Source organism: Antennarius striatus, chromosome 7 (genome assembly GCF_040054535.1).
Source record: "Antennarius striatus isolate MH-2024 chromosome 7, ASM4005453v1, whole genome shotgun sequence".
Taxonomy (NCBI): domain Eukaryota; kingdom Metazoa; phylum Chordata; class Actinopteri; order Lophiiformes; family Antennariidae; genus Antennarius; species Antennarius striatus.
In genome coordinates this window covers 1548944-1576778 of record NC_090782.1, presented here as the reverse complement: position 1 = coordinate 1576778, position 27835 = coordinate 1548944, and the positions used below count along the sequence as shown (strand labels likewise).

Genomic DNA, 27835 nt, shown 5'->3' with positions numbered 1-27835 from the left:
GTTGAAACTCTTACATACTCTGTCTTACTGTGGCTAACCTTCATTCCTCTCCAGGACAAACCTCCACCTCTCTAGCTTCTCCTCCACCTGTTCCCTGCTCTCGCTGCAGATCACAATGTCATCTGCAAACATCATAGTCCATGGAGATTCTTGTCTAACCTCGTCTGTCAGCCTGTCAATCACCATAGCAACAAGAAGGGGCTCAGAGCTGATCCCTGATGCAGTCCCACCTCCACCTTGAACTCCTCTGTCACACCTACACACACCTCACCACTGTCTTACAGTCCTCATACATGTCCTGCACCGTTCTAACATACTTCTCTGCCACTCCAGACTTCCTCATACAATACCACAGTTCCTCTCTGGACACCCTGTCATAAGCTTTCTCCAGATCTACAAAAACACAATGCAGCTCCCTCTGGCCTTCTCTGTACTTCTCTATCAACATCCTCAAAGCAAATACTGCATCTGTAGTACTCTGTTTTGGCATGAAACCATACTGCTGCTCACAAATGTTCACTTCTGCCCTTAGTCTAGCTTCCACTACTCTTTCCCATAACTTCATTGTATGGCTCATCAGCTTTATTCCTCTGTAGTTGCCACAACTCTGCACATCTCCCTTGTTCTTAAAAATGGGCACCAGCACACTTCTCCTCCATTCCTCAGGCATCTTCTCACTATCTAAGATCCTGTTGAACAACCCAGTCAGAAACTCTACCGCCACCTCTCCTAGACACTTCCATACCTCTACAGGTATATCATCAGGACCGACTGCCTTTCCACTCTTCATCCTCTCCAGTGCCCTCCTCACTTCATCCTGACTAATCTTTGCTACTTCCTGGTCCACAACAGTCACCTCTTCTAGTCTTTGTTCTCTCTTATTTTCCACGTTCATCAACTCTTCAAAGTACTCTTTCCATCTTCCCATCACACTACTGGCACCTGTCAATAGACTTCCATCCCTATCCTTCATCACCCTAACCTGCTGCACGTCCTTCCCATCTCTGTCTCTCTGTTTTGCCAACCTGTATAGATCAGTCTCTCCCTCCTTACTGTCCAACACATTTAAATCAAGCATCATTTCAAATATTAAATACATCCATTGAGTATTGCAGTAAAATTTACAGCTCCACCGCATTAATGTAGTGGAGATGATAAATAATTTTGCATTGGCATTGCATGCATTGCTTTTGATTCAGCTGCTCAACTATATATATGCTATATTTACCATTTATTTACTGATACACAGTGTGTTACAACAAAAGGTTTCAGTAGAATAATGTTTCATCGTCAATTACAATGTGGCTCTATTCGCACAAATAAGCCTTTTCAATAATAATAATAGTAATAATAATTTATCATTGTTATTATTACTATTATCATTATTATAATTATTAACTAATCAAAGGAGTCAAAGCCTAAACTCATCCATAAGCTGTACATGTGCTGCTGTAGAGCTTCTTGCTGTGGCACAGAGGGTGATGGGGTATTTGTGTCTCTTATACAAGACACTATTGCGTTGCCATTCATTTTCGATGCTTGGTTGTCATTAATTTAATAGGCTTGTGTTTGATTGCAGTACTAAATAATGTACAGTCTGCCTGGACCTCTTCCATTAAAGTTATTAAACAGTGAACATGCAGCACAATGATTGGCTGCATAGATAGGTTACTAGGGACAGGCTGTAAAGTAGTTTGGCTCTGGTGTCGAGGACGGTGACGGGAAGACAGATTCTGTGCATACAACTCAGCAAAACAGAGAAGAGATGATATCACCAACATTGTAAATATGTGGAAACGCTGAACATTTTCCTGTCTAACAACTGTCCCACACGGTGGGTCCCAAAAAGACAAACGATTGAAAGTAAGAAAAATACATTTTTGAAAAAAGTTCATCTGCAACACAGTGTAATTGAAATAATTTAAGAGTGGAGATGTAGTTTAACCTATCTATAGATTCCTTTGTCTGTAAAGTGTCTTTCAGTATTTTATGGAAGTGCAGTGGTGGGGATTGAATGATGTATAGGCATGAGAGAATCATGTTTAACAATGCAGCCTCTGCCAGTGGAGTTGTGTCCCTGTGCTACTGAGTGGGTGTGACTCGCTGTGGATTTCAGGTAAAGCATCAGATGGTCAAAGCAGGAAGTAAGGACTTATACATTTGTATTTTCTCTTTTTCAATGATAGGTTTGCTACAACATAATGCATCAGCGTCACACAACCAGCCGGAGAACCTGCAGCCCAACCTGCATCTGCTCGGATACCTCTTCCTGTCTCGGCCGATGAGCCACGCCTTCAACTGCATCCTCCTGTTCCAGTTGTAAGTTACAAAAATAAAAGCCTTGAAAGAAGGAAGAAAGGAAAGCACTACTTATTATTGTGGAGGGTCACATGTTCAAATATTTTGATAATGATGCAAATACTATGTGTGAGCACATCAGAGGACAGCACATGTTAGAGGTTCTGGAGATAAAGTCAGAGAGGCCAGACTGAGATGGTTTGGACATGTCCAGAGGAGAGATAGTGAATATATTGGTAGAAGGATGCTGAGTTCTGAACTGCCAGGCAGGAGGCCTAGAGGAAGACCAAAGAGGAGGTTTATGGATGTAGTGAAAGAGGACATGAAGGTAGTTGGTGTGAGAGAAGAGGATGCAGAATACAGGGTTAGATGGAGGACACTGATTAGCTGTGGAGACCCCTGAAGGGAAAAGCCGAAAGAAAAAAATATGCAAATATGATGTACATGAAGGTAGAACCTGGAAGCCTGTTTTCTACTTGTTTAAATCTACACAATAATCGTCACCACAACGTAAATGACAATGGGTTATGTGACCATCCCATTGAACACAACCTAACAAGGACTAAGTACAATGTCTGAGATCAACAGAGGAGAGTTCAACGACAAGAGAATAGAGTCTCACAGTGATGGAAAGCCTCTCCCATCAGAGGAAGGTCAGGAATGACAGAAACATTCATGAAGAGAGGCATGTGGCGGAGTCGTGCCACCAATTTGGAACAAAGTCAGTTTAGATGGACCTGCCAGTAATGCCTCTGAATGTCTCCAGTTCATCTTGCTAAAACAGAAATGAGGTAATACGATTGTGTGGTTGAAATATTGGTGTTTTTTTATCTGTTAGAAGCAGCAAACAGACATCTTTTATTTTAAAGATGTGAAAATTAAATCAAAATTTGATCAAAACCAAATAAAATCCAATTTGATGTTACTGCAGTAAGTTGGAGTTGATTTCAATGTTTGAGAGATAGAGGGAAGAAAGAGACAGAACAGTAGGTGGGGGTGGGGGGCCTACATTGTTATGAAGGTTATTTTAATACAAATTTAAAAAGCATTATATACTGTATGTACATTTGCACAGGTGGAAACTAAAGTGATTCCTCCTTTTAAGTCAGTTAAAGTATTGATTACCTCTTATGTCATACTGATTGATTGATTTAGGTTTAGTTAATTATTGGAAAGGTTTACCAGTCAACATTTTTGTCCATTAGGCTGAGTAGGTCGATCTAAAGAAGGGGCGATCAACACATCGATCGTGATCGATCGCTCGATCCTGAGGGTGGGTAGATAGATAGATAGATAGATAGATAGATAGATAGATAGATAGATAGATAGATAGATAGATAGATAGAACATACCACAAGACATACACTACACTAACAGACACAAGTAGCATTAACAGGGCATATACTAAAAAAATTAAAATATAAACAGTATACAATTAAATTAAATTAAATCCATTTAACCCCGTACTGACCTCCCACCTCCCCCCGCTCCTCCTGAGAGAGTCATTGTACCCCCTGATGGCACGGGGCATGAAGGAGGACCTCAGCCTCTTTGGCCTCTCTGTGGAGGTGCTGTGTGACAGCAGTCTGCCGCTGAAGGTGCTCCTCTGCTGGGAGAAGGTGGTGTGTGTGTGTGTGTGTGTGTGTGGGGGGGGGGGGGGGGGGCTGGTGTTGCTCATGATAGCCTTAATTTTAGACATGGTCCTGCTCTCCAGAAGCGTCTCCACAGAGTCCAGGCTCAGCCCGACCACTGAGCACGCTCTGCGGATGAGTCTGTTCAGACGGTCCATATCTCTTTTCCTGGCCCCCCCACCCCAACACACAATGGCGTATGACAGCACACTGGAGACTACGGACTGATAGAACATGAGAAGGAGCTTAGGACAGATGTTGAAGGAGGCCAGCCTCCTCAGGAAGTACATCCTGCTCTGCCCCTTCTTGTACACACAGTCCGAAGGGTAGTTCTGCTAGTTCTCAGTTTGGGTAGAATAGATCGCACGACATTAACAGACTACAGTCCATCATTCAGCCCATCATGTGACTGACAGTCATGGCAGCCAATCAGATGGTGTGTTCATGGACAGATAGGTCACAGCGCTAGCGCAAACAATGACACTAGCAAGCCATTGGTAAATAGGTTAAAATAGTCGTGAGCCTATCATTCATCCCGTCACTTGATTGACATTCAGGGCAGCCAATCAGAAGACTTCTGATGTCTTCTTGACCTGAGGTCTCTGTGGATGCACTTTCATACAGAACAGGAGAAAGACTTTTTTTTTCACTTCGACATTTTAAAAGTGTGTTTGCCTCACCTGCGAGTCTACCATCTATAAAGTAGAGCAGTATTTTCAGACTGCTCATAGAAACTACGACACTGAATTTCCTCCAAAAAGTGAACTGACAAAGAGAAAGGTGAAGGAACTAAAAGGCTAGTTGTCCAGATAGCAGAAATTTTTTCACAGCCAACTTCAGAAGCGAAAGCCGCAGATTTCCAGTGTTTCTCACTGCATTTGGACAAAATTATGGACGCGAGCCCAGATGTGTATTTCTATTTGTATGGTGTTGACTGATATTACTGCAAACAATGCGCTTTTAGCAGCACTGTCCATGAAAGAACAGCTGTGACGACCGGATATATTTCTGTACAAATTGGTGTCCATCACTGCGAATTGAGCACCCGCAATGGTCGGCCGCTTGAATGGATTTATTGCTGTGCAGTCAGGGCGATGCTTTCCCAGACTTCCTGAATAACTACTGCATAATCCATCAACAAGCACCTGTTCTACTGGAGCCAGAGCTCTTCAAAAACAGATATTCTGCAAACATCTGTAGAAGTCTGACTGCAACACACTGATGTGAGGGAGCTTAGAGGGAGCTCTCTCCAGAGTAGGTAGGTAGGTACCAGAGTTTTTCAATCTAGCTGGACCTGCAGAATGCAGGCAGCTGAACAACATTCAGTGGCTGTTGGTAAAGTCAAGCCTGAGTACTGTTTCACCATGACTGATGAGCTTTAGGAGGTGAGGCTGGCTGCTGTCTGGACTGTCTATCTGTGGCTGATTCCATTCAGTGTCGGTCATCAGAGTCAACTCAGGACATGACAACAACTTGACATAGTTGGTGGCTCTGCTTGACTTGGTCTTTTATAAGCAGCTCACATGCTAGAAAAGTGTGAGCAGCCCTGATATAGAGATCATGAAATGTCACGATAAAACAATCTCAGACTTCATACCAAATTTATGCAAAGAATAAATAGATACCTTGTTCTATGGAACTTAAGCTACATTTCTAACGTGTTCGCTCCAGCTAAACAATAGCCAACTGATGCTAGTCGAACTTTTGCTGCAACACAACCTGAGATACGGTGATGTCATGTATGTTAGTGCATATTCCTTCTAGATTACTTTACTACCTGGACAGTGATTTCTACATTTTATTAGAACAATAAAAGTTTCAGTTTTTGATGATGTAAATTTCCAGAGTTGGAAACATCCTGTTGGACACCAGGACCCAAAACCAGCAGGACGTCCATTCTATTGCTGATGCCATCCTGACCTCCACTGAGTCTGTAATCTGGTGGAGAGACTTTTCAAAATCATCTGAACGGATTGAGATTACAGTAAGGATTCAGCTCATCTTCATTGGATTAGCATTAATAAACTCAACAGAGTCTGCAGCAGAAACACAACTGGACGGTCTGATGATGTTTCCTTGTTGTTTTGGCCATAGATTGGTTGTTAATTGCATGAGCAAGGCTAGAAGGAAACTTAATAAACCTGCAAACTGAAGCTTTGATTTCATCCCTTTTAGTTGAGTTTAGCCCATTTTTTGACGACGGTACAACAGAATTTAGAAAAGTTTTCATCCCCTGCTGTTCGCAAAAGGGCGGACTTCGCAAATATAAGTTTCCTTTTTGTCCGAAGAAGTCATTGTGTAAACGGCCATAATTTTTGTATACCCCACATTCATTGGCTCTGGCTAAGTAGTACTTCTCTTTCTGTGACGCAATCCTTTCCTCTCTTTCAGTCGGAGTTTCACTCAGAAATCGTTGCCGTTTTCTGTGTCATTCCTGCTGTTTGGACTCTCTGCTCACAAACATGAACATTGTTGGAACAGTTATGACACTCTTGATTGACAGGTAGTGGGTGGAGTTGGTTACAGCGTGAGACTTTCAAGTGAGCTTATTCAAATATATAGGTGGGGAGATAAGCCTATTCCTTCCACATAGCATGTTGTCTCTTACGAAGACATAAAGCAATGCTGTGCCACACATTCAATCACAAAAGTGATTCATTCTAGCCCACAAATCAGCAAAAATAACCTGATAATTATTCCCCAAACTCTACCCAAATCATTTAGCAGAACTACGACAGTCAGGATCAAGATAAACTGAAATACTGGCTTCTGGCCTCTCACATTACTTCAACCACTATGAATCCACCGTATGCAAGTTGTTCTGCTTGGGTATGCTACAGGTCACGATGAAACATATTAACATGTTCAATAGTTTGAGGGAAACCACCATGCTCAGTTTCATTGTTCTGGACCAGGAACGAATCAGACCTGCTTGAGGTTCAGACTTCATCAGACTTCTGCTACACAGTCCCAAACCAGAGCCAGAAAGAGCCTTTCTATATCTCCACCATGTTTTCAGTCGCTGTTCTCTGTAGAGGTCTGAGTAATCGTTCTGAGACCACCATGGCCACTTTATGTACAACTCTCAATATGTAAGAATATTTTATCACTATTAAAGCCAAATGTCATTTATTTTTGATATTTTCTTTTAAAGGGTAGTCTTATTATCATGCTGTTCAGCAGTTTCCCCCAGTGGCCCCGCGTTAATGTTGTATATGTGCCACCCTAAAAAGTAAAAAAGTAATGAACTACCCACTAGTTTCTTTAATACTGATGCTCGTGTCAAACACTGATGCATCACGGGTTCACAGTATTCAACCAACTGTGGCTACTTGTTTTATAAAAGATCTTTTTTTTTAAATTTACAACACTGCTCTAATGTGGAGGAGATGCTTTTGGATAGTTTTGAGTTTTCCTGTGTGTGTCCTTGGGGGCACAGGGGAGGGGGACGGGCTCCTAGCATTGCTGGTGGAAGGTCTTGTTATCAGTGTACAAGCAGCTCTGCAACACCTGGCCAATCGATAGTTCCCTCATTGTGTTCAAGGAGGCTTAGTGGTGGATCAATGCCGAAGCTGGACCACACACACACAAATGCACACACAAACAACTGACCAAACAACACACGTTCGTCTTTATGCACTGCCCTACAGAGTGGAGGTGATGGGCGACACACACGGCGGCTTATGCAGGAATATCAAGAGAAATTGTTTGTAAGGCATTAATACAAAAGAGAACAATTTTAATTTTAATGAGCATGCGTAAATGAAATGCTTGCATAAAAAGATTGTGTAAAATAAAATACTTAAAGGATAAAATATCCCATGCCTGTTACCTTTCAGATTATTTCTACATTACAAGTCTTAAATGCTGTTTTTTTTACCTCCATCACATATTCTAGGAAACTTAAATATGCTCAAATTATGTCAGTATCATCACATACACCTCTCTACATTAACATACCTTCAGTTTTGATTAGACTTAATTAGACTTATGTGTTTTTGTAGATCTGGAGAAAGCTGATGACAGGGTGTCCAGAGAGGAACTGTGGTATTGTATGAGGAAGTCTGGAGTGGCAGAGAAGTATGTTAGAGCGGTGCAGGACATGTATGAGGACTGTAAGACAGTGGTGAGGTGTGTGTAGGTGTGACAGAGGAGTTCAAGGTGGAGGTGGGACTGCATCAGGGACCAGCTCTGAGCCCCTTCTTGTTGCTATGGTGATGGACAGGCTGACAGACGAGGTTAGACAGGAATCTCCATGGACTATGATGTTTGCAGATGACATTGTGATCTGCAGTGAGAGCAGGGAACAGGTGGAGGAGAAGCTAGAGAGGTGGAGGTTTGTCCTGGAAAGGAGAGGAATGAAGGTTAGCCGCACTAAGACAGAGTACATATGTGTGAATGAGAGGGACCCAAGTGGAAGAGTGAGGTTACAGGGAGAAGAGATCAAGAAGGTGGAGGATTTGAAGTACTTAGGGTCAACAGTCCAGAGCAATGGAGAGTGTGGAAAAGAGGTGAAGAAGCGTGTCCAGGCAGGATGGAACGGGTGGAGGAAAGTGTCAGGTGTGATGTGTGATAGAAGAGTTTCAGCTAAAATGAAAGGAAAGGTGTACAAAACTGTGGTGAGACCAGCGATGTTGTTTGGTCTAGAGACAGTGTCACTGAGGAAAAGACAGGAGACAGAGCTGGAGGTAGCAGAGATGAAGATGCTGAGGTTCTCTCTGGGAGTGACCAGGAAGGATAGGATCAGGAATGAGTACATCAGAGGGACAGCACATGTTAGAGGTTCTGGAGATAAAGTCAGAGAGGCCAGACTGAGATGGTTTGGACATGTCCAGAGGAGAGATAGTGAATATATTGGTAGAAGGATGCTGAGTTTTGAACTGCCAGGCAGGAGGCCTAGAGGAAGACCAAAGAGGAGGTTTATGGATGTAGTGAAAGAGGACATGAAGGTAGTTGGTGAGAGAGAATAGGATGCAGAAGACAGTGTTAGATGGAGGCAATTGATTCACTGTGGAGACCCCTGAAAGGAAAATCCGAAAGGAAAAGAAAAATAAGAAATTTTGATGAGACTCCCTCTGTGTAATTCATAAATTCATAGAAATTCTGTTATCTACTTGACATTAGTCAGATGTAAATACTCACGCGACCTCTGTTCTGGAGTTCTGGAATCTTTTGCTGGAATGCTTCCACCACTTCCAGAACAGCCCTGGAAGGCAACACTCCTTTGTAGCTTCAGGAAACCTGTTTAGAAAGGTTTCCTGGCTCATCTTCAGCATCTGGCTTTATGAATGCAAGTATCTGTGATGGTCTGTGTCTGTCTTGCTGTTGTATTTTATTTTAAGGGTTCAGTTCATGTACTTTTATGTTTCTGTGTCTGCCACATTTAGTCATTTGTTGCACCTGGTTTGTTTTCCCTGATTGTTTCATTTTGAGTTTAGCCAATCCGTGTTTAGTTCTCCCCATATTGAATTAGTTTGTCATTTGTTCCACCTGAGACCAATTTAGCACCCTGGCCTGCTTATTTAAGGAGCTTCTCTTCTGTTCAGCGCTGTCACAGCGTAGTCAGTAGTCCCTTGAAGCAGAGTTTCGTGTTTGCCGATTGTTTACTGTTTTACCAGACCGCCTTTTTGTATGACCACGAGTTTAGCCTTGCCTTGTCTGTTCTTGTTTCGGTTTTGACCTCTTGCCTGTTTGACTACGACTTTTGGATATCCCACTGGTACTGTAAGATCTGAGTTTTTTTCCTGGCTCTGATTTTGGACTGATTAAAGGATTTGGATTTTTTTACTTTTGAACTCTCGCGCCTGGTTCCTTTTGCAAGTTGTTACAGTACGTTGTGACCAAAATGGAACCAGCGAGAGACCCACAGCTCCAGGCTACGGTGGAGCAACAGAAGGCCACTCTGGAGCAGCAGCAACAACAGCTGCTAGCTGTAATCCAACAACTACATATCATTACACACCAGATGACCGATCTGCCTTCCACTGTGGGAGCTAGCCAGCTCACTGCCTCTCCTCCGCCGCCTGCTCCAGCAACTCCGCCGGAACCCCGCCTTCCTCCTCCCGAGAAGTACGATGGTGAGCCCGGAACCTGTTGTGCCTTTTTGACCCAGTGCAAGCTAATCTTCAGTCTCCAGCCCAGAACTTTCCCCACAGAACAGTCCCGCGTGGCTTATATCATTACGCAGCTGACCAGCAAGGCCAAGCAGTGGGCGACCGCAGTGTGGGAGGCTGGGTTGCCGTGTACCCAAACGTCAGCCCTGTTGGAGGAGGAAATGAAGAGGGTTTCCAACCGGTCTTGGCATGGTCATGAGGCGGGATAGGGATTAATTCGTCTCAGACAAGGTAACCAATCTGTCTCTGACTATGCAATCGATTTTCAAACCCTGGCCACCAACAGTGGTTGGGACAAGAGAGTATTATTTGATGTTTTTCTTGACGGCCTATCTGAGAGGATTAAAGATGAACTGTTGACCCGTGACTTGCCGGACAACATTGAGAGACTTATTGAGCTGGCTATTCATGTGGATTCGCCTTTTGAGGAGAAAGACTGCTTAACCAGCTCGAGCAGTTTTCGGGTTCGTTCCACTCCCCGAACATTGTCTGGACAGGCTTCCCCAGATAGAGGAAACCTGACACGCCCTCCTTCAGAGGGGGAACCCATGCAGCTGGACCGGGCCGTCTCACCAGGGAGGAAAGAGAGACTAAACAAACGTGCCTGCTTTTACTGAGGTAAGCATGGACACTTGGCCGCAGGGTGCCCAGTAAAAGGGCAGCGCTCACTAGTGAGGAGAGGAGCACTAGTGGGCGTACTTCCCGTCAAGTCCTCCTCAAAGAACAGAACGTGTCTGCCTGTCACTCTGGAGTGGGGGTGACAAGAAGACCTCTGTCCTGGTGGACTCTGGCGCAGAATCCAACTTCATGGATAGGGGGGCAGCCATCAGATGGGAAATTCCCCTGGAGGGAATAGAGTGTCCGCTGGTGGTAAACTCCCTTAAAGGCCAGAGAATTGACCATATCACCCACTCAACCACTCTCCTTAAGCTGAACATTTCTGGAAATCATCAGGAGAGGAAAAAGTTTTATTTAATCGAGTCGCCACACTCCCCTGTGGTGCTAGGCCATCCCTGGCTGAACAAACACAACCCTCAGATGGACTGGGGGAAGCATGAGATTTAGGGCTGGAGTCTGTCTTGTCTTGAATCTTGTCTTGTGCATGCAAATAATCATGTTCTTACTCCTCAGGGGGAGGAGATTCCTTGTCTGGATCAGATTCCTAACGTTTATCAGGACCTAAGACTGGTTTTTAGTAAGTCTTGTGCGACCTGTTTACCTCCTTACAGACCTTATGACTGCTGTATTGACCTGAAACCCGGGACAGTGCCTCCTAGGGGGCGCCTGTACCCTCTATCCCGTCCAGAGCACCTGGCCATGGAGAAGTACCTGGAGGAGTTGCTGGCGGCTGGGACCCTCATCGTCACCAGCTGGGGCTGGTTTCTTCTTTGTGGGCAAGAAGGACGGTTCCCTCAGACCCTGCATTGATTACCGTGGTTTGAATGACATCACCATCAAGAACCGGTACCCCCTCCCCCTCATGTCCACGGCGTTCGAGATGCTCCAGGGAGCCACGATCTTCACGAAGCTGGACCTACTTAACGCTTACCATCTGGTGCGTATAAGGGAGGGGGATGAGTGGAAGACTGCATTCAACACACCAACAGGGCATTGGGAGTATCTGGTGATTCCGTTCGGGTTGTCTAATGCGCCAGCAACATTTCAAGCTCTTATTAATGATGTGCTTCGAGACATGTTAAACCACTTTGTGTTTGTTTATCTGGAAGACATTTTGATCTTTTCTAAGTCCACAGAGGAACACATTGAACATGTCAGACGGGTTTTAAAAAGACTATTGGAGAATCGGCTGTTCGTCAAGGCCAAGAAATGTGAGTTTCACGTCTCATCCACCTCCTTCCTGGGGTTCAACATTGCAACCAGATGCATTAGTATGGACCCTGCCAAGGTTAATGCAGTTTCAGAGTGGCCTCCACCCACTGATCGTAAGTCTCTCCAACATTTCTTGGGGCTTGCTAATTTTTACAGACGTTTTATAAGGAACTACAGCTCTGTGGCTGCTCCTCTCTCTGCCCTCATGTCCACCAAGACCCGGTTTTGTTGGACAGAGGAGGCGGAAGAGGCTTTTCGGGAACTGAAAGGACTTTTTACTACCGCTCCCATTCTCATTCACCCAGACCCGGAGGTCCAATTCATTGTCGAGGTCAATGCATCTGATGTTGGGGTAGGGGCAGTATTTTTTTTCAGAGGGCACGTTGAGACAATAAGGTTCACCCATGTGCCTTCTTCTCTCGCTGCCATAGCCCGGCAGAACGGAATTACAATATCGGCAACCGGGAACTGCTGGCGGTTAAGTTGGCCTTGGAGGAGTGGCGACACTGGCTTGAGGGTGCTCAACATCCATTCCTGGTCTGGACTGACCACAAGAACTTGGAATACCTTCAAACAGCCAAGAGACTAAATCCTCGTCAAGCCAGGTGGGCTGTGTTCTTTGCTCAATACAACTTTCATCTCGCTTATCGTCCAGGGGACAAGAACGTCAAGCCGGACGCTCTGTCCAGATGTTACAATCAAGAGGGAACCTCCCCTGCGTGTGATCTTGGACTGTTATCGCCGTGGGAGGGGAGTCCAGTACCTCATCGACTGGGAGGGGTACTGACCGGAACATCGTAGCTGGGTTCCTTCACGTTTCGTCTTGGACAGGTCTCTGATCAGGCAGTTTCACAGGGACCACCCATTGCCCGGGAGATGAAAATGCCAGGAGGCGTTTCCTTAGGGGGGGGGGGGTACTGTGATGGTCTGTGTCTGTCTTGCTGTTGTATTTTATTTTCTGGGTTCAGTTCATGTACTTTTATATTTCTGTGTCTGCCACGTTTAGTCATTTGTTGCACCTGGTTTGTTTTCCCTGATTTTTTTTTGTCCCAATTTAGCACCCTGGCCTGCCTATTTAAGGAGCTTCTCTTCTGTTCAGCGCTGTCACAGCGTAGTCAGTAGTCCCTTGAAGCAGAGTTTTGTGTATGCCGATTGTTTACTGTTTTACCAGACCGCCTTTTTGTACGACCACGAGTTTAGCCTTGCCTTGTCTGTTCTTGTTTTGGTTTTGACCTCTTGCCTGTTTGACTACAACTTTTGGATATCCCACTGGTACTGTAAGATCTGAGTTTTTTTCCTGGCTCTGATTTTGGATTTTTTGACTTTTGGACTCTCGCGCCTGGTTCCTTTTGCAATCGTTACAGTATCTCACTGAATCACTTATATAGATAGATAGATAGATACTTTATTAATCCCGGAGGAAATTGCATAGACACCAGCATATGCATATAAGTAACTGCTATCACACAATAGGAACGAAACAGAGACAAATAGACAGTAAGAGTGAAGATGAGAATAGCCACACATGTACAAATCCAATTCAAGAAATGTCAACTAACTTCATTTTGTATGTCCAGTTAAAAAAGGTATGAGTTGTTCAGTTGCTAAAATGACATTATGTTTGGTGAAGAGTGTCAACTTATTCAGGATCCCAAACAATTTTGGTCTTGATTATAACCATATACGTCTTGTTTTTAGAATTGTTGGTCTTGACTTGAAAGTTGTCGTTCTTGACTTTGTCATTGTAAGCCTGGACAGAACATTGTCCGTCTTGAGTTTAGTCTTGTTGATCTTGAGAGTTGTCAGGTTGACTTTAGCCTTGTCAGGCTTAACTTTAGACTTATCAGGCTTGACTTTAGACTTGTTGGTCTTGACTTCGGCCTTGTCAGACCTGATTTGAGAGTTGCCTTGACTTGAGAGCAAAGACTTGCTCAATGACAAAACGATGACTAGGTCTGACAACTACTTTTTAAATTTATTATGAAACTTCACATGGAACAGTTAATGATTTTTTATGCTGTTGCATGTTAAACTGCACAAACACATTTGGAAAAGTGGGTGAAAAATCACTTGTTCAGTCATAGAGCGGTAGTATGCTCATCAGATGGCTGGTGGTTCGATCCCCTGCCCTACAGCCCACTTCTCAAAGTATCCTTGGGCAAATTTCTCCCAGTGGCTGTTTCACTACTGTGTGAATAGTGGTGTGAATGGTTACTGCTCCTAATGAGCAGGTGGTGGCTGCTGACTTCAATGGTGAGCACTCTGATTTGTCAGACTAGAAAGGTGCTACATAAGTACAGTCCATTTGGCTGTCTAGAGAAACTGCTGATGGTTTTTCACTCTCAATAAACAAGAGAACAGAGTCTGACAGGTTTTAGTACAGAATAGATGTTGAGCTTAAAAGTCCCTACTTTCCCCAAAGTAATATTTTGTTCAGAAAGATGATCAAATTGCTGTGGTTCAAGCAACATTTCTGTGCTTACCCTCTGGCTTAAAATACCATAGAATGAAACACGATCATAAACCGTTGGGTTTCACTGAAATATCCTGAATTCAACATCATGGATACTAAAGCTACATTCATTTTGATCAGGTAATATTTGTAGCTTCTTGAGGAGGGGATCTGTTTCACACCTTGCACTATTGGAATTATTGTTAGTTTACTACAGGCGTCACTTTCACAGCCACTACGTGTGTTGTTGGTAGTGAATGTGTTTGTGTCCATCTGTGTCCTGTATATGCTAGTATGTGACCCTGAGCTGTTCTTAGCTTGTAGGTGCTGTGATTAGTCAATAGCCTGATGTAAGTTGCAACTCTCTCAGAGTTAAAAATGTAATATTCAATCTTTAAAGAGTGTTGATGATGAGAGCTGATGACGACACATCCCCTAATCTGTAGCAGCTCTTCTGTTTGTATTCTGTCACCTTTTCTACTTGTCTTTCTCTTCTCTTTTATTCTCCAGTGTTTCTATTGGAATCAGTTATGTCTTAGCTGGCAGTGAGGCCTATGCCGCTCTTTTTAATGTCAGGTAAGTCCATTATTTAGCGTCCGTACCACTATCTATGATCAGAAGTGTTCTTAAAGGTTTTTGCTGAAGATCAGTGGTGTTTTTTAAAATCTACATCTGCTCAATCACATTACGGTCAGTTCTCAACATTCTTGAAAGAAACCAGTAAAGTATTTTAAACTGAGACGGTGAGTCTGATGCTATCAGCCTGTTCATGTCACTCTGACTCACCAGGCGGAGATCTGTAAGTGATGTCAAGGACCGATGCTTCTACTCGCTCACAAACACTGTCTGTCACAGGAAAGACTAGGCCAGAAAAAAGTTTTCATTTTCACCATCTTTCAATAAATTATTACTTTAAAATTACCTCACCGCTACCAGGCATTATGTAATCAACCTGCCCCAAACAGAACTGGCTCTTGGATTAATGTTACTAAAGCTGACACTATTGAATATTGAGACACCGGCTGCTTATAAAGACAACAATGTCGTCAGCATCTTTGAAAAAATATTGGGGGTTTCTTTCTTAGAGTAAAGACTGGATTTTGTACAAAAAATCCATCAAATATATCCTGGGGTTAGTTTAAGATTAGTTTTAGATTAGATTGTGTTCAGATTGAACAAATGAGTTGTTTCATTATGACTTTGGGGTCCATCTACATATAAATCACTAACATTATTCTGAGATTTAGCTTCTGACTCAGTGAGTGATTCAGACTGTTGGAATGTAAGGAAGCACTGAATGAGGTGTAGATGAATGATATATCATCAGAGGTTCCCAGATTGAATAACAACCACAACTACACCCTCCATCCATCTGAACCTCAGTCAGGTCATCCTTCATTTCTTGCTATGATGTTACCAGCAATTTAGAGAAGGGAAATTATGTTACATGAGCTTACAATAAAAACATTTTGATTAAAAGAAATATGATGTAATACTGAAATATGGTAGCTGATCACCATAGTCAGAGGATTGCACTCACAGCAGAGGTGTTCCTTCAGACAGATTCCATAATCAAACAGTGAAGATTTATTTCTTTATTTATAACATTTACTTTAGAAGTCTAACCATAGTCTGAAGTAGAAATCTCGACACATGAATGCAGATTGAATTCATTAACTTGAATCTTTGCTGTCTAACACTCCATTCACTTCACTTAAAAACCTTAATCACAAACAAAGGAACATTGTTTCCTTAAAAATGAATAGTTGGACTTGTGTTGGATAGCATGGTTCTGTCAGGGTAGGACTGCTGTCTGGACTACACACTGCTGCAGATAAGTCGACTGGCTGTTTGTGTTTCTTCAGTGGTGAAATCTGCCACTGGGGCTCTGCACAGTGCAACCAGTTACAGACACTTTATGGGGGTAATACCCCAAGAATCTGTCACAAGTCTGCTTTTTGGGGCAGGTGTGTTTAGAAAAGTGGCAACTTCTCTTATTTGAGACATTTCAGCCCTGCAATTGTTGAAAGGCAGTTTGACACATGGGAGATCAATAACTACAATACCTTCATTTATAGGTGACAGTACTATGTATGTAATGCATTTTCCAATGTATTAATGGAATATTTTTCCAGTAAATTGCTGAGCACTGCTGTCACCTTCATTTCCCTCTTAGTGAATGTAACTTGTTCTTCATTTGTCCAAAGTTGTCCAGCTCAGACACACATGAAAGACATTTATCTCAGGTCATTCCTGCTTCAAATTCCTCTCTTCTCATTTCCTGCAGCTCCCTCAGTTCTTCCTCTGTCCAAAAGAAATCTCACATTTTCATGTTCAAAATGCTGTACTTGAAAAATTAGCGGGTACTAAATGTGGACACCAGATTACCCAGGAGATGTAGCTGCACTGACTACAGGATTCAGGATTACTTTTATGATTTTATAAATTGATTTTATGCACAAAATATAATCTCCATCCCACTACTTTTTTTTTCTTTAAATGCCACGTGAACTTGAATGCAGCCTCAGTCTTTCAACCAACCAAGGTCTTCTTATGTGTTCTTCAGACCAACTCAAGGAAAAAGGGGACTGTGCATTCTCAGTACATTTTTGGAATGCCTTTATTTGGATTCCATCTTACTTTTAATAGTTTCGCAGTAGTAATTTGAAAAAGAAAAAAAAAGGTCTAAAGGGTAATGTGCACACACACAATAAATAGCTCAAACTCTAATAAACATCATCATCATTATTAAGATCCTAATCAAGTTACTGAAGCAGGAATCAATGCAGCAGCGTGAACTCTCTTCTTTCCTCCCCCAGCGCCACACCTTCTCTTTTCTCTCCCAACCTATAATTACCTCCATCAGTTAACATCACTAATTTATTTTGCCATGCACCAGTGAATACTTAACCCAATAACGTGATTCAAACTCTTCAGCTAATGTGAACCACTACACGGTCATCCATGAGCGCTTCATCATTGGCCTGCTCGACGCAAGAGCAGATACTGATGTGTGTTGTGGGAGTGGGACTGCAGGGCTTACTGAAGTGGAAACAAACCTGAGCATCCTCTTTCCATAAACCACCTTATTCCCCCTCCCCAGGGGCAGTAATCAATAGGTAACTGCTGGTTTCTGCACAAAACCTCCCCTCACTCCCCCTGCTACAGAATGCTGGCTGTCTGGGGAACCAACCCCACAGAGTTCTGCAGGTTTGAACCAAACGTTTGGTTGGTTACTAAGCCTTCAGCTGAGGTTTAGGTCTAGAATGAGGTTGTTCTCTACATAGCTTAACATACTACAGAATTAAACTCCATCATAAACCATTGGGTTTCACTGAAACCCCATGAATTCATTAAACAAAGCCACAGTCCTCCTTTTTCTCATATCATGGATATTAAAGCTACATTCATTTTGGTCAGGTAATATTGGTAGCTTCTGGAGGAGGGGGTCTGTTTCACATCTTGTACTATTTGAGTTATTGTTAATGTGCTACAGGCGTTTCTTTCTCAGCCACTACCAGTGTTGTTAGTTGTGAATGTCTTTGTGTCCATCTGTGCGCTCATCAGTGTTGCCTTAAATTACTAGTGCACATTGTTCAGGCACGTTAATGGACAAATTGGGACAGTGTTGTGTCTGTGTTTAATGAACAGATTAGACAGTGTTGGGTCTGTCTTTAATGGACAGATTAGACAGTGTTGGGTCTGTCTTTAATGGACAGATTAGACAGTGGTGGGTCTGTCTTTAATGGACAGATTAGACAGTGTTGTGTCTGTCTTTAATGGACAGATTAGACAGTGTTGGGTCTGTCTTTAATGGACAGATTGGACAGTGTTGTGTCTGTCTTTAATGGACAGATTAGACAGTGTTGGGTCTGTCTTTAATGGACAGATTGGACAGTGTTGTGTCTGTCTTTAATGGACAGATTAGACAGTGGTGGGTCTGTCTTTAATGGACAGATTAGACAGTGTTGTGTCTGTCTTTAATGGACAGATTAGACAGTGTTGGGTCTGTCTTTAATGGACAGATTGGACAGTGTTGTGTCTGTCTTTAATGGACAGATTAGACAGTGTTGGGTCTGTCTTTAAAGGACAGATTAGACAGTGTTGTGTCTGTCTTTAATGGACAGATTAGACAGTGGTGGGTCTGTCTTTAATGGACAGATTGGACAGTGTTGGGTCTGTCTCTAATGGACATTTTGGACAGTGTTGTGTCTGTCTTTAATGGACAGATTAGACAGTGTTGGGTCTGTCTTTAATGGACAGATTAGACAGTGTTGGGTCTGTCTTTAATGGACAGATTGGCCAGTGGGATGCAGGGATGTGGCCTAAATCCACTCAGAGTCTACTTGGACAAATGCCCGTTCAGAAGGACGTGTCGCTACAGAGAGTCTCTGGATTTGTCAGAAGGAGCCCTTTGGTTGTTAATGAGAACACAGAACACAAAGTCAGAGGCAAAGATAAGAAATTGAGTTTGTCGAAGGTGTTTTTTGCGTAGGTATACAAGTACAGTAGACATGGTTCCACCTCAGCACTTTGGATCATATACATTCTGATCTACATGAGATGGAGGGCCAGGGGGATGAGGTAGTAGAGGCCCACTTGTCAAGGACCCTGTGCATGACCCTGAGCATGTGCTAAACTTCCAATGACATGATGCAGGAAGATGACTGACTCTCCAAAATCCGAGACTTTTAAGACTACTCTCCATTCTGCTTTACACCCGACTTTTGTGCCCTTGCAAACTTGGTAGATGGACTTGAACTCCAAACTCTGGCCTTCTCTGGAGGGCTCAAGTGAAAGGGATGTTCAGCACAAGAACAAATTCACTGGAAGGAATTATTTCCACACTTGGAGCGCTGTTGTTGGTGACAGTAACACGGTGTCTGCATCTTTCAGTTGTTCTGTTCATTCAATGTGAACACAGCATCCAAACTCTTTTCTCCACAGTCACATCTATGTGATCCCTGCCTTCACCTGGACTCTGACGCTCGCTATCTTACTGGCCCACACATTCATCCAGCCAATAACGTCCCTGCTCACCCTGGTGAAAGGAATCCTGCTCATTGTCACGGTAACGAATATTATCCTTATTTTATTATCATTATTTTGTGTCCTGCACTTTCCTTAGTAATGACTTGCCAGTCCATGCAATGAAGCAAATTATGCTGCAGAAAGCCAGTGTGTCATTGTAATAAGAAAAGAAATGCAGAGAAGAATCCATCCATCTTCTTGTAAATGAGACAACTGTAATCATACGGTCACGGGTCACAGGTTACAGGAAAGAATATTAAAATCATTTGATAAAGCAGTGCATAAAATAAATTCTTAGCTTGTATATAGTCTACTTTTATGGTGAACTGCTGACAGTGTGACTGGGTTCAGTTCCTATGAATCTGAATGATCTGAGCGGTGATGTCAGAAGATGGATAAAATGAAACTTTATGATAATGATTCATTATTTTAAAACATAAAAATATTTTTCATCTTGGTATTTAGTTTAGTCACCATTCGCGCATCAACACTCGCTCAGAATGCAGCACACTAAAAAAAATCCAGAAAAAAATCCTAGTAGTCAACAACAGTTACTTTTCAGACCAAGCAGAGGGAACATATTATGGAATCACTCAATTCTGAAAAAGAAAATGATGGAATCATGATAAACACACTTCAACACACCAGTGGCACCTTGTCGCACCTCCTCTGGTGTCTAAAACAGCTGCCAGTCTCTTAATGGCATGAACTTAATGAACTCTTTATCAGTCTGGCTCCATCTTTCTCTGATTGCTGTTCCCAGATCAGCTTTGCAGGTTGTTTTTTCTGTATGGTGTTAACGATGGCATTCATTGAGCTTTTCTGGATGTAAATCCCATTTCCGTTAGGTAGTCTCTTACGGTTCGTCACATACGTTTACCCCAGTTTTCTCCCATTTGTTTTCCTGTTCGTTTTCTGTTTTCAGGACATCTTGCTTTAACTTTTCTGTCTTAATGGTTTGATTTCTTCCTCGGTCTACCAGCATGCTAGCCTTTAACAACCTTCCCATCTTATTTGTTGGTGGTCCACGATTTAGCCACAGCTGACTGAACAACCAACATCTCTTTCAACTCTGAGTGATGATTTACTCTCTCTAAAAACTTTGATAAACTTCTTCTTCACAACTCTCTATCATCTCCAAAACCTCTCCTGTTAGAGCCGTGATTCATGTCAGTCCAACAGCTCTCCAAGGTGTGGTCACCACTGTTTTTTTCCTATTCTTAAAGCCAGACAGACTTTTTTGTGTCATGTCTGTGATCTGCTTTTTATCTCCAGCATTAAACAACTGAATGAACCATTTGTGACTGGTGACTCAATCATTTTTGCTGAGGGTCGAATCGATGCACTTTCCCAGAGACCAGACTGGTTCTTTATTCTACAGAAACCCAATGCTGCTCCATGACGAGACCATGGAGCTGTGCTCACGGGTCGGGGTTTGTCACGTTGCTCTGCTGTGCTGCGTTGTAGCAGGAGGTGGGGCCAAACTTGTGGGCGGAGCCTCGTCTCCACACCTGTTGCTCATCTCCACACTTGTGTCTGATCAGACTGATGAGCCTGAGGCTTTTTAAGCCGGCTTCTCTTTTGGTTCTGTTCGAGATTGTTTTGTACCTTTGATGACGTCTCTGGTTTGTTGGTCTTCTTGAGTTTTCTTGTGTTTCCTGGATTTTTGGCTGATCAATTAAACTCTGCCTGAAATCATCTCCACTGGTGATCTGCACAAGGGTCCTAACCCTGCACCATGTGACAGATACAGGGAGAAGATGCTGCTCCAGATGTTAGCTGTTAACATTTCACAAAGTCAATAATGGGCTGTGACTACATTTTGAGGACAGGTTGGTGCAGCTAAGAATCTGTGAGGCATGTCAAAAGCATTTCAAGATTTTACTCAGTTCATTGTCAGAAAAGGCATAAGAATCCATGAATTAAAAAATACTTCAAAAAGCAATTAAGACATTTTAAAAAGTTCATCCATGATTCTAGTAGAGTACTGAAAATGAGATTAATTTATATTTTAAATTATGTATTGTATATTTAAATATTCAGATTTTTTTTTTTTTGTGATTAAAAGATTTTAGTTTTGATGTAATTTTAGTTAAATATACTCAGTTTTCAATTAAATAAATACTGAACTGTGATGCATCTAATCACAAATGTTTGTAGGGGTGGTAAAAAAAAAGGACAAAACCGAAACAATCTGCGCATGAGCAGGAATAGATGGGAAAAGAGAGGAGCAATAAAGAAATTAAAGTAGACATTCAGAGACTACAACATCCCGGGACACCCCTGATTTCAAAACAACCTACTTTCATTGGTTGGGGTCATTTAATAAAAGACCCATGAGCCAACATGTAACTGGTGCATTCTACTTGTCATGAGGTTTCAGAGATATGTTCCTAAAATGGTATAAAATAGAAAATGTGACCTTGACCTAGTTTTTCAAGGTTGTGATCTCATTTTCATCCCCTTGCCTCCCTGAATATAACATCTTTTGTTCCGTCTTTCTATCTTACCCGGTTCCTGAGATATGTGCAAAAATATCTCAGGATAGAAATATTTCAGACCGTAGATCAAAGCTAGTGCTTTGATCTATGGTTTAATGGGAATTACAATGTAATAGTTCATGTGTTCCTCTGTTTCATGGTCACAAGTTCATTCAGGGAGTTTTTCTCTGAGTTCTGTGTCAGATGAAAGTTTCTGGGGTATTGCTTGAAAACTGTTCAATATGTTTTCACAAAATTCTATGAACTGTAGAACTAAATTTGAAATTTTGGTAATTTTATATATTTTATCAAACTTTTTTAGAGATTTGCCAGATGTGCAGAGAACAAGAATTGTTACTTTCATAACTCATCCACATTCTTTCTTTACTCAATGAAATGCAGACATGGTGGGAATCCTGTGTTTTGTGTGTAAGTGAAAACTAGTTGACTTGCTCAGACACACCTACTCATTTAAATCTGTCATACTTAGTTTTAAAAATAGAACCTTGTGAAAAGAATGATTAACTTTTGACAGCGGAACCAGCCATTAGAAATACTGTACTGTTATCATTTAACACTTGACAAAAAAATTAAGAATATATCTTATTATAATGTAGATTTATTATACTTAGTATATTCTTAGTATATAGTGTGCCTTTGCGCATTTGCGCATCAACACTCGTGACTTCACCTCATCGCAGATTTTTGGTAGTCAGTCACGTGATACTGTACGCTTATTCTATTGGCTGACGGCATCCTGAAGTGTGCTCCGTTCCGTGAGTCTCGGACTTCCGTGAGACACGACAGTGCTTTAAACAGTCTATCAGAGTGTTTTAAAGGTAATACAGATAGAAGGTGGTTTAATATCAGTATGGGGAGGGTTCATAAATGTTTAAATTACAGTCAACAATATAAGTAGTTCGTCTCTCTATCATGGAGTTTGTTCTTGGAACGCATTAACCGCGAGTAATGAGGGATCACTGCAGATTTATTATACTTAGTATCTGCTCTGAGGACATCAATCTGTAGTATACAACACGGGTTTACCCAGTGACCTTTATTTATCCTCTCACCTTCACACTCAATGGGCTTTCAGGCTTTGTGGTAACTCACTCTTTAAAGTGTATACCCCTCTTTTGATGGATGATGCGCCGCCATGACTGCTGTGTTGGCTGTGACGTCCTGCTGGAACATTTGATGGAAGGGGCATGGCCAACCGGCCAGCTCATGCAGAAGCGGGGGTACTTACTGTGGTTCGGGCTGTTCTAGGTCAGTGCTGCCAGCGTCAGACTGTCAGCAGCTCAGGAGGCTTCAGCCACAACATGTCATCTCTCACATCCCATAATGCTCCACTGCCACGAAAGGAGCTTGTTGCTGGAAGAAGCTGGAGTTTGGAGAGACATTGCTAATTATCTAACACAAAATAGCCCCCTCACAATTAGCTAATGCTACTATCAGTTAGACAAGTTAAACAATACTAACATGAGCTCATGATATATGTCTTAAGCTAGCATTAACATTAGCACCGATGCTTCACAGGCCTTGCCAATTTGTTAGTACTGATGACTAATGACCAACGAGCTCATATCGTTTTGTTTTTTACTGATTTTAACAGCAGTAACATTAACAGTGTGCCGTGTTGGGCAGATTTCCTTCCTGTGTGGAGTTTGTATGTTCTCCCGTCTGTTTGGGTTCTCCTGCTTACCCCCACCTCTAGAAACATGTTTCACAGCCATGATCTGTTCAATCCCACACTGTCCTTGGGTGCGAATGTGAACATGAATGGTCTACCTATGTTTCCCTGCACTGAGCTGGCATCTCATTCAGGGCGTATCCTGCCTCGTACTTGTAGTCATCTGGCATAGACTGTAGCAGAACCCGTATGTCAGATAAGGGGTGGAAAATGATGAAGGAAAAGGTGTGCTTATTTTCAATTCTGTTATTCCTGTATTGCACAACTGAGGCTCTTGGCCAGTTGTGATTTCCTGGTAAAATAAAGGTTTATTAGATAGATAGATAGATAGATAGATAGATAGATACTTTATTAATCCCAGAGGAAATTGTATATATCCACTGCTCAGGCATTACATAATGAATAAATACTGGATAAACACCAAGAGAAAAAGAAACACTGACATCACAGGACATACCACAAGACATACACGACACTAACAGACACATGCGACACTAACAGGACTTGTATACTAAACTATAAATAAAATAGAAACTATAAAAATAAAATATAAACAGTATAAAATTAAAATATAAACAGTAATTAAAAATAAACAGTATAGAATTAAGAATATCAAATATTAAAATAATATTAAATATTAATATTAATATTAAAAATAGAGATGTTAATTTGTACTCTTGTTCCTGCTAATACTAAAGTCATGACTCTGGTACATGTTGTAGTGTTTGTAACAACTAATATATTATATACGTTAAGCCAGTCTGTCCTCTCTTTTAATGTTTTCAGCCTCCTTCGCTCATTATTATTAGTTTAGTATATTCTAATTTATTTGGACATTTTCCCCATTAGCATGATCTTATGTAGCAGTGTATACTATTCTCAATTAAAGATTATGATTAAGATTTAGAAAAGCGGGTTGGAAGATGAATGAATGAATAAAGGGTTCAGTAGGTTGCTCCACATGGTCCACCCTGAACCTTTGAATGCTGCGAGGCCAGCTATGCATTACAACTGTACAGTTTGTCCCAGTTTGTCTGACGTTACATGTACATTTCATTCGGTTAATAAAAGACACACAGTACCTGACACACAGTACATTAAATGCATTACAAATGCATGTAATGCTTATATCCCATTGTGGCCTAAACCTTCTAAAAGAGACACACCTGGTTTCGGTGATCATTTTATAGGGAGGTGAAAGGGATTGGAGCATACCACTGTGACAGGGGTGGTTGATCATATGATTTTGTTATAAATAGTGGGGTTGTTGAGTTTAAGTGGACTGCTTACCGTGTCCTGTGGTTTTTTGTTCATTTTTGTCTGCAAAATTATGGGTGAGTTTGTGTTCCATTGTTAGGGCAGTCTGTTGTTACCAACAGCAGAAAGGTCCTGTTCTTTGTGTTTTGGGGAGTTTTTTCTCGATCAGCCAAGAGGGAGGATGTGCTGCTGACAACACATGTTTTTTTTGTTTTTAACTTTTGAGTACAGCACTTGCGATCTTTTGGTTCGCTCATGTCTGTGCACCTGGCCCTCATCAGAAGAACCCATTTGCATTGAACAGCTGAAGTCAGTCGCTGCAGTAAATGACAAAACAGAGCAAAGACCAGAAAGAGAGCGGGTCAGGGAAGATGAGGACAAAGGCATAAGATACATTTAGGTCCATTTATGTTTGGACACTGACACAAGTTTGTTTTTAAATCTTTTTAGTCAAACATATTCAAGTTATAGTTATATAATGGACATGGAAAGAAAGGGCAGACTCTTAGCTTTCAATTGATGGTATCCACATTCACATTGGATACAGAGTTTTGGGGTTTCATCTCCTTAAATGAGCCACTCTACTTAAATGGGACCAAAAGAAATTGGATAATTGGCACAAAGACCATTTCATTGACAAGTCCTTCTGCATGATTACCAATTAAACTTAAAAGGCCTGGGGAGTTGATTTGAGGTGTGGTGGTTGCATTTGGGGGATGTTGTGGTGAAACAAGTTGTCCTTAAGCTGTGAAAACGGAAACAAAAATATCTACAAGATCCATCCATCCATGTTCTTCGGCTTATTAGGGGTCGGGTCGCAGGGGCAGCAGCTTAAGCTGGGAAGCCCAGACTTCTCTCTCCCTAGCCACTTCGTCCAGCTCCTCCGGGAGAATCCCAAGGCGTTCCCAGGCCAGCCGGGAGACAGTCGTCCAGCGTGTCCTAAGTCGTCCCCGGGGCCTCCTCCCAGTAGGACGTGCCCGGAACACCTCACCAGGGAGGCGTCCAGGAGGCATCCTGACCAGATGCCCCCGAGCCACCTCATCTGGCTCCTCTCGATGCGGAGGAGCAGCGGCTCGACTCTCGCCCGGATGACCGAACTTCTCACCCTATCTCTAAGGGAGAGCCCGGACACCCTACGGAGGAAACTCATTTTGGCCGCTTGAATCTGGGATCTCGTTCTTTCGATCACGACCCACTGCTCGTGACCATAGGTGAGGATAGGAACGTAGATCAACCGGTAAATCGAGAGCTTTGCCTTTCGGCTCAGCTCCTTCTTCATGACGGACCAACACAGAGTCTGCATTACTGCAGATGCTGCACCGATCCACCTGTCGATCTCCCGTTCCATCGTACCCTCACTCATGAAAGAGACCCCGAGATACTTGAACTCCTCCATTTGGGGCAGGATCTCATCCCCAACCCGGAGAGGGCACTCCACCCTTTTCCAACTGAGGACCATGGTCTCGGATTTGGAGGTGCTGATTTTCATCCCAACCGCTTCACACTCGGCTGCGAACCGTTCCAGTGAGAGTTGGAGATCACGGCTTGATGAAGCCAACAGCACCACGTCATCTGCAAAAAGCAGAGACGCAATACTGAGGTCACCAAACCGGACACCCTCAACGCCTTGGCTGCACCTAGAAATTCTGTCGATAAAAGTTATGAACAGAATCGGTGACAAAGGGCAGCCTTGGCGGAGTCCATCCCTCACTGGAAACAAAACCAATTCACTGCCGGCAATGCGGACCAAACTCTGACATTGGTCGTACAGGGATCGAACAGCCCTTATCAAGGGGTCCGGTACCCCATACTCCCGAAGCACCCCCCACAGAACCCCCTGAGGAACACAGTCGAACGCCTTCTCCAAGTCCACAAAACACATGTAGACTGGTTGGGCGAACTCCCATGCCCCCTCAAGGACCCTGCGGAGGGTGTAGAGCTGGTCCACTGTTCCACAGCCAGGACGAAAACCATACTGCTCCTCCTGAATCCGAGACTCGACTTCCCGACGGACCCTCCTCTCCAGAACCCCTGAATAGACCTTGCCAGGGAGGCTGAGAAATGTGATCTTCTGCAGTTGGAACATAACCTCCACCCCAGTCTGCCAATCCAGAGGCATTGTCCCCGATGTCCACGCAATGTTGTAGAGGCATGTCAACCAGGACAGTCCCACAACATCCAGAGCCTTTAAGAACTCCGGTTGGATCTCATTCACCCCCGGGGCCCTGCTACCGAGGAGCTTTTTAACCACCTCGGTGACCTGAACCCCAGAGATAGGAGAACCCGTCTCAGAGAACCCAGACTCTCCTTCCTCATGGGAAGGCGTGTCGCCGGAATTGAGGAGGTCTTCAAAGTATTCTCACCATCGAGTCAAAATGTCCCGAGTTGAGGTCAGCAGCGCCCTATCCCCACTATACACAGTTTTGATGCTGCACTGCTTCCCCCTCCTGAGACGCCTGATGGTGGACCAGAATTTCCTCGAAGGTCGTCCTCCAAGGTCTCACCGAACTCCCCCAACGCCCGAGTTTTTGCCTCAGAAACCACCAAAGCTGCATTCTGCTTGGCCAGCCGGTACCAATCAGCTGCCTCAGGAGTCCCACAGGCCAAAAATGCCTGATAGGACTCCTTTAGCTTGACGGCATCCCTTCCGCTGATGTCCACCAACGGGTTCTGGGGTTGCCGCTATGACAGGCACCGACCACCTTACAGCCACAGCTACGGTCGGCCGCCTCGACAATGGAGGCGCGGAGCATGGTCCACTCAGACTCAATTTCCCCCGCCTCCCCCAGCACGTGGTTTGAGTTCTGCTGGAGGTTGAAACTCCTTCTGACAGGGGATTCCGCCAGGCATTCCCAGCAGACCCTCACAATACGTTTGGGTGTCTGCCAGGTCGGACCGGCATCTTCCCCCACCATCGAAGCCAACACACCACCAGGTGGTGATCGGTTGACAGCTCCGCCCCTCTCTTCACCCGAGTGTCCAAGACATGCGGCCGCAAGTCCGATGACATGACCACAAAGTCGATCATCGAACTGCGGCCTAGGGTGTCC

At 43.2% G+C, this 27835-nt stretch overlaps 1 protein-coding gene across 7 annotated transcripts in view; it reads left to right on the top strand.

The window, feature by feature from the left end:
• Positions 1–27835, top strand: part of si:ch211-51h4.2 (uncharacterized) — a 115482-nt gene that overhangs the window by 12922 nt on the left and 74725 nt on the right. For 5 of the 7 annotated variants that reach the window (XR_011036699.1, XM_068318830.1, XM_068318831.1 and 2 more), the window contains 3 exons: positions 2187–2319; positions 14835–14900; positions 19272–19395. Coding sequence is in view for 6 of the 7 variants with exons in the window: in XM_068318830.1 (XP_068174931.1) it covers positions 2187–2319; positions 14835–14900; positions 19272–19395 (323 nt within the window). In the remaining variant the exon portion in view is untranslated. The remainder of the gene's footprint in view (positions 1–2186; positions 2320–14834; positions 14901–19271; positions 19396–27835) is intronic. The other 2 variants (XM_068318832.1, XM_068318835.1) reach the window with 1 other exon arrangement.